The 12,890-nt window shown below is 40.1% G+C and overlaps 1 protein-coding gene across 1 annotated transcript in view; it reads left to right on the top strand.

Annotated features, from left to right (window-relative positions):
* The first annotated feature begins 11 nt into the window (after positions 1–11).
* Positions 12–12,890, top strand: part of LOC137652140 (BTB/POZ domain-containing protein 2-like) — a 42,459-nt gene continuing 29,580 nt past the window's right edge. The window contains exons 1-4 of the mRNA XM_068385338.1: positions 12–165; positions 1,836–1,980; positions 10,743–10,882; positions 11,249–11,453. Coding sequence (XP_068241439.1) covers positions 1,849–1,980; positions 10,743–10,882; positions 11,249–11,453 — 477 coding nt within the window. The 5' untranslated portion in view covers positions 12–165; positions 1,836–1,848. The remainder of the gene's footprint in view (positions 166–1,835; positions 1,981–10,742; positions 10,883–11,248; positions 11,454–12,890) is intronic.

Genomic DNA, 12,890 nt, shown 5'->3' with positions numbered 1-12,890 from the left:
TCGGACACGCGTGTCGTCATGCAGACGTAAACACAGAGGTCCATGATATCAGCTGTTAATTTTAGTTTTAGTAATTTAGTTTTGAAGAATTACTTTGACTGAATAGCAACCCTTCATTAAGTGAGGGGTGTCATACTCATACTTAAGATTAAGTAGTTCTCGAAGGTATTTTCTTTGTTTTATTTATATATTTTACGATATTTTAGTTAAAAAGTTTACTGTGGATTTTAAAGGGAACGCAATAGTAAACCGCAAACAGTTCGTCCCCTAGTTTAGTATATTGTTATATTTATAACTACAGTAATTTATAATGACAACTTCTATCTGTGCATCATTGAATATCTGGACCATGTTTACAACTGATTATCTCTTTTATAACCATTGCTCTCAGTTCAAACCTAGGGCGTTTCACCGAGTTAGGTTAAGTTAGGATTTTCTGGTTATTAAATATGTCATACTAATATTCGGTACACCCAGTAAAATATAAAGAGCAGATATGGCATTTCTTTGTTTTTCGATTGTGTTTTGACTTTTAAATTTAAATAATCAAAATTCACTCGAGCAATATTCCTTTATAGCATGAATACAAACATATTTCATTATGTTGGGGGAGATTCGGTAAATTTATAGTTAGATTCAGTTCTGATTCTAGAAAGGCTGCTGGAACTTGCCAAGTGAATCCTTGGGGGTTGATGTGTCAAGTTGTCACTAATGTTCAGGCCATCATCACAGAAGGACGTACAACCCTGTGTATTTCTCCTGTTCATTGATTATCTCTATGTAGCTGTTGAATAAATTTATGTGAATATTGTATGCTTACGTGTACTGCGTACTGTAGATTCTTACTTTGTTCTTACCTGAATACAAACCATTATCCTTTAATAGGAGTATGACCTCAGCAAAATTGTAATTGTAATTTAACGAGGTTACAATAAGTACGAAAGGGTAGCGGTTATGCCCCGTCCATACGTAATTCAGTTAGACACTCGCTTTTGACTCCATCATAAGCAGTGCGCACCTACTCTTGATGCCTCTTCAGCCTTTGCGGTTTTATTCTTTTCATTCGGTGACTTTTTACCGTATTAACTGGAAAAAAAATATTTTTTTCACACCAAGGCCCGCCTGAACAGACCTTTAGTGTTTGATGGAGGGCGAGAAATAAACCCGTAAAAGTAAGTAGTATAATAATATTAATGAAAAAAGTGTGAGGTGTTCTTGGTTTATTTGTAGTTACTTTGGGGGTAAATGTAGTTTGATGGGAGATGGGTAAACTTTCTTATTCAAGTGTTATATCGATTTTCTTTATTAGAAAGTTTTTGTTTATATGGTCTGACATACGACTTAAGAAATATTATTTAGTGTTACCTTGTCAGGAATGTAACCAGTTTGAAAGCAAACTCAGGTTCAAGACATAATCTTGCGTTAAGCTAAGAAGACGGCAGTCTAAGGGGGGTCGCAGGGGACCATACCTCTCCTGCCAGGTAAGTAAGTAAAGATACGGCACTTAGATTAGGTGAGGAACCTTAGGTTAGGTGGTGTTTTTGTGTTTGGTTCCATTTTAAAATGCTAAATTTCAGCCATAACTTTTGAAATTTTGCACCTGGTCTGCCTGAATGAACTACAAAGGCACTGTACTTTGTACTGGACTGATGCAAATAATTCGAGGAAACCCGTATTTACCTCCCTTAAAGTTTAACGGTCGTTCAAACTTCGCTGAAATCATACTCCTATTAAAGTACTTGGGTTTGTATAGTTACGTAAAATACAAATTACTTTATAAAATTTTTGATGATTTATGTTTATTTAGTTTTAAAGGAAAGTTTGTTGTTTTGCAGATACTTTAGCGAAATGGCTCAAAGTTCTTCAAATACAGACTGGCAAACTGGCTTGTCCAGAATAAGTCAAAGAGCTGGGTATCTTTTGCAGAGTGGCCAGTGGTCTGACTGTACGTTTGTTGTTGGCAATGAAAATAATCAAAAGGTAAAGTTACAGATTTTTTTTTTTTTTTGTCAATTATTTTTGCTTTGTTGGTCAGTTGACTAAAAAATACCAAAGAATATTTGGTTAGTGTGAAGGTGGGTGGGTCACCGATTTTTTTGTCCGCCAAAATACTCGTCCACACGACTAATGCGTGTAGCGCAATACGTACATCTTGCAAGAACAGAGGACCAATAAAATAGTGTTTAATTGCGAGAGTAGCGAGCCACAACGGAGTGAAGACCAGTAAGTGAAAAATTAGCGTTAATCTATTAACTAACATACTCGTAGATACAATAAATATGGGTGAAGGGGGTAGAAGGATTCTCATTTTCTATGTGAGCAGTAGGCCTGGTAACACGACAATCTATACATGTGCTGAGTTTTTTTTTTTTTCTCTTTTAAGAAAATTACCTCATATTCATATTCTCGCTTGATGCTGTTTAAATGTCAAATCCTACCCCAAAATTATTTCTCTTCATCTCTCCGGGCAAAAGGTATCCCCCTTTGGGAACCATCGTGCCATATGGCAGTCGATGACAGCTAACTAGTTCATGATGCGTCAGTTTCTTTTGCCTTCAGTTTCTCTAGTCAACAGTTTACAGTCACATATCTATATTTAGGCCTGCAATTCAATTAAGTTACAGTATTAACTTTTGAGATTTTCTGCATCTGGAATTGCTATAAATACCAGACTTGGTAGTTTAAATATAATGGAAATAAATGGCAGTGTGATCATGAATTTTTCTTGGCTTGGTGAAACATACTGGCCACAGAATTCTTTTTTTTATGTTTGGAAGAAGACTGTTCACTCACATTCCGCCATTTTTGGCTTATGTCAACTGATAGTTGACATTTTGATTTTTTTTAACAAAGTAAATTGATGTTTATTATACGTCATTTTTACCTACGCCAACATAGGTAATGATTTCGCCCCTGTTTGTTTGCGTGTGGATGGCTTCCTGGCCACAATTTTAATCGTAGATTAATGAAACTTGCTGCGAATAAGTGTTATGTAAAAAGCTGGAAATTATTAAATTTTAGAAGGTTAAGGTCACGGTCAAGCAAAATTTCCGTTTTACATAATAAGCCTTAAGTTTGGATATCGATGTCAGAGTTCAAACTTTGGTCATATTTTAGTGTATGAAAATCCACGCCAATTAATACATGTTAATGTCAAAGGTCAAGGTTGAGGAATAAGCTGCCACGCCGGAGGTCTGCGCTTTACTGAGTGCCCCTCTAGTTTTCTCAATGAGAGTTTAAGTTTTATTATTATATAGAGCTTCATCAGTGTGTAGGCTTCAGTAATATGAACATCACGGTAATTTCATAGAAATGTAATTTTAATGATAAAATTTATTATTTTTGTAGTTGCGTGATATCCATATATATGCCAGACTCCTACTCACTGATCATTGATGTCAATAGACTATTGATTTTTTTTTTTTTGTTATCGAGAACCGAAGGCAAAGAGAGCTATTATACATCTTTGACTAGTAAGTTACCATCAACTGTCAGATGGCATGACTACGATGATTCCCAGAGCAAGCAGCATTTTACAAGAAGAGGAAACAGGAAATTTTTATTTTGTGGTAGGCATTGACAATGAAACAGCTTTGAGAGGGAAGCAATACGATCATCAGGTGATTATAGAGATAGTAAATTTTATCATTAAAATTCTTTTACCGCAACTTGAAATAATACAGTACTGTATTCTGTAGATTATGTAGTATTTTTCAATATTTAACTTAGCCGGTGATTATAATAGCTGCAACTCTGTTGCTCGACAGAAAACTCTAAGGAAAAATTCGCCAGCTATCACTACACAGGTAGGGGGTGTACCCAACAGCGCCATCTGTCGTCCAGATACCCAGTACTCATTGTAAACAAAGAACTCAATTTTTTCTCTGTCGAGCTATCGACAAGACGCTCTTATTCGCTGTTGCTAAACTGGAGTTTTTTCACAACTAATTGGTGAAGTACTTTATTCTAGTTTTGAGCTTTCGCTATGCAGGTGTTTTATCCTCATCTTAAATCTTGAACTCGTTTTGGATAGATTTAATTATGGTGACAAAGAGAGTATGGACTTTCTTTCACTTTTAAATGGCCGACCCTTCCCTTAGACGGAAGTGTGTTTAGGCTTTTAGTAATTATCTTATCACGTTATAGATTTTCCTCTATATATTTTATATCTCTCCGCCTTTGTTAGGCCTCTTCGATTAACTTTCCATTTATTATAAACATATAAGAATAAATTTTAATGTTTTGTTTATATAGACCTTTCCTGAGAGTATGCGGTCCTAACTTGGAAACCGAAGTTAATCAACGTTGAGCCCTTTATATCGTAATTAGCTTTTAAAGAGCTAAGGATTTAAAACTTTTTAAATGTAATATTTTATGAAAGAATTTCTTTGATAGTCTTCGTACTGTTTTCAAAGATGAACTAACGTTTAGTTTTTATGCTACGCAGTTGTTGACGTTCAGGACGTTCAACATGCGCTCTATCGTTACGATAGAGAGAGAGTGTATCACGGTTTCACTTTGCAGTAAGAGTAAATCGATTCTGACGTTTTGTTCATTCTTTCTTAGCTTAAATGTTTTAAATTCTAATTTAAAGGAACTTTTTATTTGAAAAAACTTTCAGTTTTTTCCTTTGGTCAAATAACATTTTTTTTTTTTTTTTTGACGAAATATAATTGGGCTCTTCTCTTAGGTGCGAAATCAAGAGAGTAAGAGAGAGAGAGAGAGAGAGATAGAGACGGAGGGAGAGAGAGGAGAGAAAACGTTCCGTTCAAGCGGGTAACGTTGTTCTCGTGTTACTCGCGTCCCTAGTCGCTGTACGGGGAGGAAGGATAAAACGTTTTTAGGTTTTTATTCTCGTCCCCAGGCTATGTGCGGTGAGAGATTGAAAACGTAGTTATATGAACTAGTGTTTAGTCTCTTTCCCAGCCACTGATTTTTTTATCTTAAAATATGTTTTCTGTTTTTTGCTGGTATTAATGAGCTTGCATTATACGACTGATTTCGCAGTTACTACCTTTTAATGAAGGGTAGAATTGCGTGTTTCAGGTAGAAATAAGTGCAAAACAGAAAATCGAAGTGATAAAGTGATATGCGCAAAGTGTTACAGTGTTGCGTCCGAGGCGCAAAGTGTTACAGTGTTGCGTCCGAGGCGCAAAGTGTTACAGTGTTGCGTCCGAGGGTTCGTCTGTTCGTGCCTGTCGTTCACCTAGTCCGGGACCTCTTACATGCTCCCAAGCCCAGGGGAGAAGTAATGTCAAACGACTTATGGGTTCGAGAGGCCTTGACCAACGAACAGACGTTTTTCCCTCTATGGTATCGGGTGTATCTTACCAAGATCTCCCCTACCATAAGACGAGAGAGACGTTGTTTCTCCTCGTCATCCGAAGGCTTTTCGCATAAGAAACCTGTCACAAGGTTTCGAAGCCCTTAAGCGAAAGTCAGTCCTTTCAGGACAGGTCCAGCGTCCTGGTTACAACCATTAGGACAGCTCTGACCCTATGCAGTCATCGGATAACTGCTCGCCGCCTAACAAAAGCGTAACACAGACTCCGAGAGTCTTTTTTTGTAGGCAAAGTGTTGCGGTCACAAACGTTACCCTCGTCTCTTACCACAACCATTTCCGTTGATCCTTAATGGGTTGTATGGCAAGACATGCAGTATATGCTTACCTCCCTTATGGAAGACTATTCTACCGATTAGTCCGTTGAGTCTAGCCGTTTATCTCATCGATATCCTGGCTTTCAGCCAACCTAACGTTCCTTTGTGCTTACTGTTGACGTTGGCGTAGCTTAGTCACGTCAGTCAGGTTGTTTAGAACCACACTCGATGCGGTCTCGTGTGGTTTTTCAGCCGCATTTGGACGTTAGGCCACTTGCTGTTGCTCCTGTTGACGTTCTAGACGTTCACTAACAATCGGAGTTGACTTGTTTTGACGCTGTGCGTCAACCTCCGCATTCTAGAGTTGTTTTGACTGCTCAGTCTAGGCAGTCACAGCAGTCTCGAGTGGACGCTGTGCGTCCTCACACACCTGTTGTGGTTGACAGTTCAGTTGTTGACAGTTCACAGACTGTCAAGCAGTTACATGACGTTGCGTTCTGGTCCGCTACTAATGCACCAGTGAGTGTGGACTCTGCTTGTAAAGCATTGCCACCACGGAAGGTCTCTCCCTTGCTTGAGACTCAGCTTTTATCGGACAAGGTTCCTGTAGATGAGGAAGTTGCTGTTCTCCCTCCTACTGATATTCCCTTGAGGACTCTGTCAGATGGAGAGGAGCCTAAAGCTTCTTAGCCTCCTATGGACTTTAATTAAATCATGATGATTTTTTTTTAAGGATCTTTGTCCGGATCTTTTTGTAACTGCTGCTCCTCGTTCGTCTAAACATCAATGCTTACACTAGGCCTAGCTACTTCGAAGCCGTTGTTTTTAAGCTAGTGCTCTCTCGCTCTCCTAGAGAGCGTTACGTTGGCTAGGCGACTGGTTTATCACCAGGAGGAGTTTGGGGGATACAGCCTTTGCTTTCCCTTCTTTTAAACTGGTTTATAGAGCGAGAGTCTGATATGACACGAGAGAAGTTCTCGGCTTGGGAGTTCATGCCTCTGCCCAGATAGACTTCTCAATTCTCGTAGACTCTCCCTGGCGCCTAGCCAGGAGACGCTCCAAGTTGTTTACAGGTCAACTTCACAGCTGTTTTCGAGCCTTTGAAGTTTTGCTGTACAATTATGTCACGCATAACAAGGCTTTCAGGGATGGTAAACGGTACTGCCTCAGTCGCTAACCCCGTCTGTTGCCACACCTGCTCCCGTAGACCCTAAATGGGCTTTGCTGCAAGACATGCAGTCCAAGCTTGCGTCCTTGATAGAGGACTTTAATGTGGAGAAGGTTGCTACCGAACCTTCTGGCCAACAACCTTCCAACCGGTCGGTTGTGCGCCCTGTTGACGCTGAGGTAACCTACTCGCGTCTGCCAGTTGAGGTGGTTCCTCCACCGATGCGACCCAGTGTGGGTTGCCAGCCGCACGTTGACGTTAAGCGACGCTCGGAGGTGGTTGTTGACGTTCAGGTTGTTCAACAACCAGCAGAGGTGACTTGTTTTGACGCAGTGTGTCAACCTCAGCAACCCGGTAGGGTGTTGACTGCACAACCCAGACGGTCTAGACAGTCTCGGGTTGACGCTGTGCTTCCTCGCGCACCCATGGTTGTTGACAGTTCACAGACTGTGCGGCAGTTCCATGATATTGCGTCCGGCTCCGTCACGCATCCACCAGTGCGACCGGACTCAGCGAGCCAGACGTTGCCCACTCCGTTGCCGTTTCCTCATCAGTTTTCGGATGAGGAACCCTCTGATGAGGACGTTGCTGAACAACAAGACGATCAGCCCCCAGAATAGATCAAGCCCTGCTATCCATCCAGAAGATGCTGAAGAAGGAACGCTGCTCAGTCAGGCTGTGGATGAGTCTGGTAGGGACGCTGTCATCCGTGGAACAATTTGTGTCACTAGGAAGACTATACCTCTGTCCTCTTCAATACCATCTAGCTTTTCACTGGAAAAAGGACAAGACGCTAGAAGCGGTCTCGATCCCAGTTTCCGAAAAGATAAAGTCTTGTCTGACTTGGTGAAAGGACAATATCAACCTAAGAGAGGGTCTTCCCCTGGCTGTTCAGACTCCCAACCACGTTCTCTTCTCGGACGCATCGGACGTAGGCTGGGGTGCGACATTAGACGGTCGGGAATGCTCGGGAATTTGGAACTCGAGTCAAAGGACAATGCATATCAACTGCAAGGAGCTACTGGCAGTACATCTGGCCTTGAAAAGCTTCAGGTCTCTCCTTCAAGGCAAAGTGGTGGAGGTGATCTCGGACAACACCACGGCTTTGGCGTACATCTCCAAGCAAGGAGGGACCTACTCTCTGACGTTGTACGAGATCGCAAGGGACCTCCTCACCTGGTCAAAAGGTCTAAACATATCACTAGTAACGAGGTTCATCCAAGGCAACTTGAATGTCATGGCAGATTGTCTCAGTCGGAAGGGACAAATAATTCCAACAGAATGGACCCTCCACAAGGATGTATGCAAGAGACTTTGGGCCACCTGGGGCCAGCCAACCATAGATCTCTTCGCAACCTCGATGACCAAGAGGCTCCCAATATTTTGCTCACCAATCCCGGACCCAGCAGCAGTTCATATAGATGCCTTTCTCCTAGATTGGTCACATCTAGATCTATATGCATTCCCTCCGTTCAAGATTGTCAACAAGGTACTGCAGAAGTTCGCCTCTCACGAAGGGACAAGGTTGACGCTAGTTGCTCCCCTCTGGCCCGCGAGAGAATGGTTCACCGAGGTACTTCGATGGCTAGTAGACGTTCCCAGAACACTTCCCCTAAGGGTGGACCTTCTACGTCAGCCACACGTAAAGAAGGTACACCAAGGCCTCCACGTTCTTCGTCTGACTGCCTTCAGACTATCGAAAGACTCTCGAGAGCTAGAGGCTTTTCGAAGGAGGCAGCCAGAGCGATTGCTAGAGCAAGGAGAACATCCACCCTTAGAGTCTACCAATCGAAGTGGGAAATCTTCCGAAACTGGTGCAAGTCAGTATCCGTATCCTCGACCAGTACCTTTGTAACTCAAATAGCTGACTTCCTCTTATATCTGAGGAAAGAACGATCTCTTTCAGCTCCCACTATCAAGGGTTACAGAAGCATGTTGGCATCAGTCTTCCGTCACAGAGGCTTAGATCTTTCCAACAATAAAGATCTACAGGACCTCCTTAAGTCTTTTGAGACCACGAAGGAGCGTCGTTTGGTTACACCTGGTTGGAATTTAGACGTGGTACTAAGATTCCTTATGTTAGACAGGTTCGAGCCGCTACAATCAGCCTCCCTGAAAGATCTCACCTTAAAGACTCTTTTCCTGGTATGCTTAGCCACAGCTAAAAGAGTCAGTGAGATTCATGCCTTCAGCAAGAACATCGGATTCTCATCTGAAACGGCTACATGTTCTCTACAACTTGGTTTTTTAGCCAAACACGAGCTGCCTTCTCGACCTTGGCCAAAATCGTTCGATATTCCAAGGTTATCGAATATGGTTGGAAATGAACTAGAAAGAGTCTTATGCCCTGTAAGAGCTCTTAAGTTCTATTTAAAACGAACTAAACCTTTACGAGGCCCGTCTGAAGCTTTATGGTGTTCAGTTAAGAAACCATCTTTGCCTATGTCAAAGAATGCTTTATCCTATTTTATCAGACTGTTAATACGAGAAGCTCATTCCCATCTGAGTGAGGAAGACCAAGCTTTGCTGAAGGTAAGGACACACGAAGTTAGAGCTGTCGCTACTTCCGTGGCCTTTAAACAAAATAGATCTCTGCGAAGTATAATGGACGCAACCTATTGGAGAAGCAAGTCAGTGTTCGCGTTTTTTTATCTTAAGGATGTCCAGTCTCTTTACGAGGACTGCTACACTCTGGGACCATTCGTAGCAGCGAGTGCAGTAGTGGGTGAGGGCTCAACCACTACAATTCCCTAATTCCATAACCTTTTAATCTTTCTCTTGAAATGTTGTTTTTGGGTTGTCCGGAAGGCTAAGAAGCCTTTCGCATCCTGGTTGATTTGGCGGGTGGTCAAAGTCATTTCTTGAGAGCGCCTAGATTAAGGGTTTTGATGAGGTCCTGTTGTATGGGTTGCAACCCTTGATACTTCAGATCCTAGGGGTCGCTCAGCATCCTAAGAGGATCGCGAGGCTCCGTAAGGAAGACGTACTTAAAAAGGCAGAGTAATTGTTCAAGTCGACTTCCTTACCAGGTACCTATTTATTTTGTTTTTGTTATTTTGATAACTTATAAAATGAAATAAAAATTCTTAGCTCATAATGATGTAAACATATTTTGCTGGTCTCTACCCACCCCCCTGGGTGTGAATCAGCTATTATAATCACCGGCTAAGTTAAATATTGAAAAATGTTATTTTGATTATAAAATAAATTTTTGAATATACTTACCCGGTGATTATAAATTAAAGGACCCTCCCTTCCTCCCCAATAGAGACGCAGTGGACCGAGGAGAAAATTGAGTTCTTTGTTTACAATGAGTACTGGGTATCTGGACGACAGATGGCGCTGTTGGGTACATCCCCCACCCTTGGTAGCGATCGCTGGCGAATTTTTCCTTAGAGTTTTCTGTCGAGCAACAGAGTTGCAGCTATTATAATCACCGGGTAAGTATATTCAAAAATTTATTTTATAATCAAAATAACATTTTTATAATCTTTAGCTACATAGATTACTTGTAGCTAGATCTATTGTTTTCATCCGTTTTGTATTAGAGCACCAATGTTGATAAGACGTAATTCTCATATTTAATTCTGTGTGGTATCAGGTGAAAAACAAAATAGGATATGGGAATATGCTGTAATACATTCCTTCCATATAAGTAATCATATGTTATTTCATTTGACTATTCTATATTCTTTTTTAAAGGACAAGTATGCTCAGATATATTGTACACTAAATATGTTTCTCCTATGCTGTACACTATTGTATAGAAAATATGAGAAAGTTACAACTTTATGCATGTACTATCTATTGAATTTGATTGGAAGTCATAACTAAGGCCTTTTTAATCTACAATGGTTAAATCTTTCTTGAACATCTCTCATATTTGGCTACTACCTTTTTTTACCAAAATCTTTACAATTATTAACTGTGGTTTTTATTTTCAGTGCAAATTTTACATTTTTATTACTTTTCACAGACACTGGAAGCCCACCGTCTAATCCTTGCTATGTCATCACCGGTCTTTGAGGCAATGTTTTTTGGTGGAATGGCAGAAAAAGGTGACAAACCAGTGGAAATATTGGATGTTCAGCCTCAAGCTTTTAAGGCATTGTTACAGTGAGTATTTTTGTTACCTCCACCAACGAAGTTGGAAGGAGGTTATGTTTTTGCTCCTGTTTGTATGTTTGTTTGTTTGTTTGTGAAGAGTTTCCTGGCCACTATTTTAATAGAAGAGTAAAGAAACTTACAGGGATTAACTGTTATGTAAAAAGCTGGAAATGATTAAATTTTGGAAGGTCGAGGGCACGGTCAAGCAAAATGTAAAATTCACGTAATCCGCCATAAGTTTGGAAATTGTTGTCCCAGAGTTCCTTATCACAGAAGTTTTAGCAGAATGCATGAATGTTATTTTGCATATTCAAAATTACATATGCCAGCTTTATCATTGCTTTAATGCAGTATATTTTGAAACTCTTTTTTCAGGTATATCTACAGTGATGAGATTAATCTCCGATCGTTTGACCAAGTTTGTGAAATATGCTATGCTGCAAAGAAATATATGTTGCCATCGCTAGTGGAACAATGTACGCAATTTATATGGAGTGACCTTCATCCGGGTAATGTCTGTCGAGCCTTTGAATTTGCTCGATTATTTGAGGAACCACTTTTATTAGAGAAGTGTTTGCAGGTAAGAATCATCATTCGTTGACAGGTTTTTAGATGAAGGTGTCAGCCATTATTTCGTTGAAGGTTTTTGCTTAGCGTTACATTGCTACTGACGTTAAACATCATCACCTCTGGCAAATGGCACCAGCCTTGTTGTTGTTTCAGATTGGCATATGGCCAAGCATGGGCTCTTACATACTTGCAGCCCGTAGCAGGGACCAGCCAGTCATGGAAACTGTTGCTTACCTGCTGACTCTTTCAATTTTCACAACCAGCATTATTTTTTCATCTTTTTTTATGTTAAATTTTGATATGCAATGGCCATACCATCTAGTTTTTGTTTAGTTTTTATAAAGCAGTGTTTTTTTATTTCATATGATTATGCAATGGTTTGTCATTCCATGTGTTCCCAACAACATGTCTATTTGATTGTTTGTAATACACTGAAGTGGATGTACAGTATGTACAATACTTTAAAGATACTACTAGGTATACTTTACTGTATAATGGACTGGTATTTTTAGCAATATATGTATTGAGTACAGTACATACTTCATTTTATTTTCATATAACCTGTATTATTTTAACATATGATCCCTTCTTTTTTTTTTTTTTTTTTTTTTTTTTAATACACAACAAACCTATTATTTATGTAGCCCACATTCTTGGTCCTCATGAATCTTAAAGGAAGTTTGTCTGTAGTCTGGATAACTTTTCTATGCTTGCAATCCAGACATTCTGGGTTCTCTGCAGGTAGCGACCTCACTTATTGTGTCTAGCTTTTTGGCAATAAGCTTTGTAATCCTAGTCTGAGATAGATTTCAATTTTAGGAACTAAGAATTTAGTAGTGAGAACAAAGCCCTCAGAATGATATTGGGAGTTAAATGGCAGGACAAGATTAGAAATGAAATTGTGAGAGCGATTACTCAAGTAACATATGTGGATGAGATCATGGTGAGGGGTAGATGGAGATGGTTTGGGCATGCTCTTTACATGCCCCAAGAGAGATTAGTTCACCAAACTTTTAACTGGGCTCTACAAGGCACTAGAAGAGTTTGAAGACCCAGGCCTACATGGCTGAGTACTATGAAACGTGAAGTAGGAGGTGATGAATGGAGAAGTATTGAATTAAAAGCGCGAAATCTAACCAAGACCCATTGCTTCAATAGTCGTAGGAGATGATGATGATGAACTCAGAATTTTATAGATAATTTTTTTTATTTAAGTAAACAGTTATAAAAAGTTCAAATCTATGGAGAAATGCAAGAAATTGTAGTCATTGTTTTTTATCTTTGCCAGCGAATCTATGTTCACTCTCCCCTTGGCAAATGGCAGGTGGATGGCAGTGTAGTGATTCCTTAAAGGGGAGAAATGGCACTGAGAAGCTTTTTTTTGTTGTTACCTAGATCGTCTAGTTGGCACTTGAAGTGAATAAAATGTTCTTTTCTAGTGTACATT

This window comes from Palaemon carinicauda, chromosome 13, assembly GCF_036898095.1.
Source record: "Palaemon carinicauda isolate YSFRI2023 chromosome 13, ASM3689809v2, whole genome shotgun sequence".
Classification (NCBI taxonomy): Eukaryota; Metazoa; Arthropoda; class Malacostraca; order Decapoda; family Palaemonidae; genus Palaemon; species Palaemon carinicauda.
Note: the sequence above shows the minus strand (reverse complement) of the source record. Positions and strands in the feature narration are given on the sequence as shown.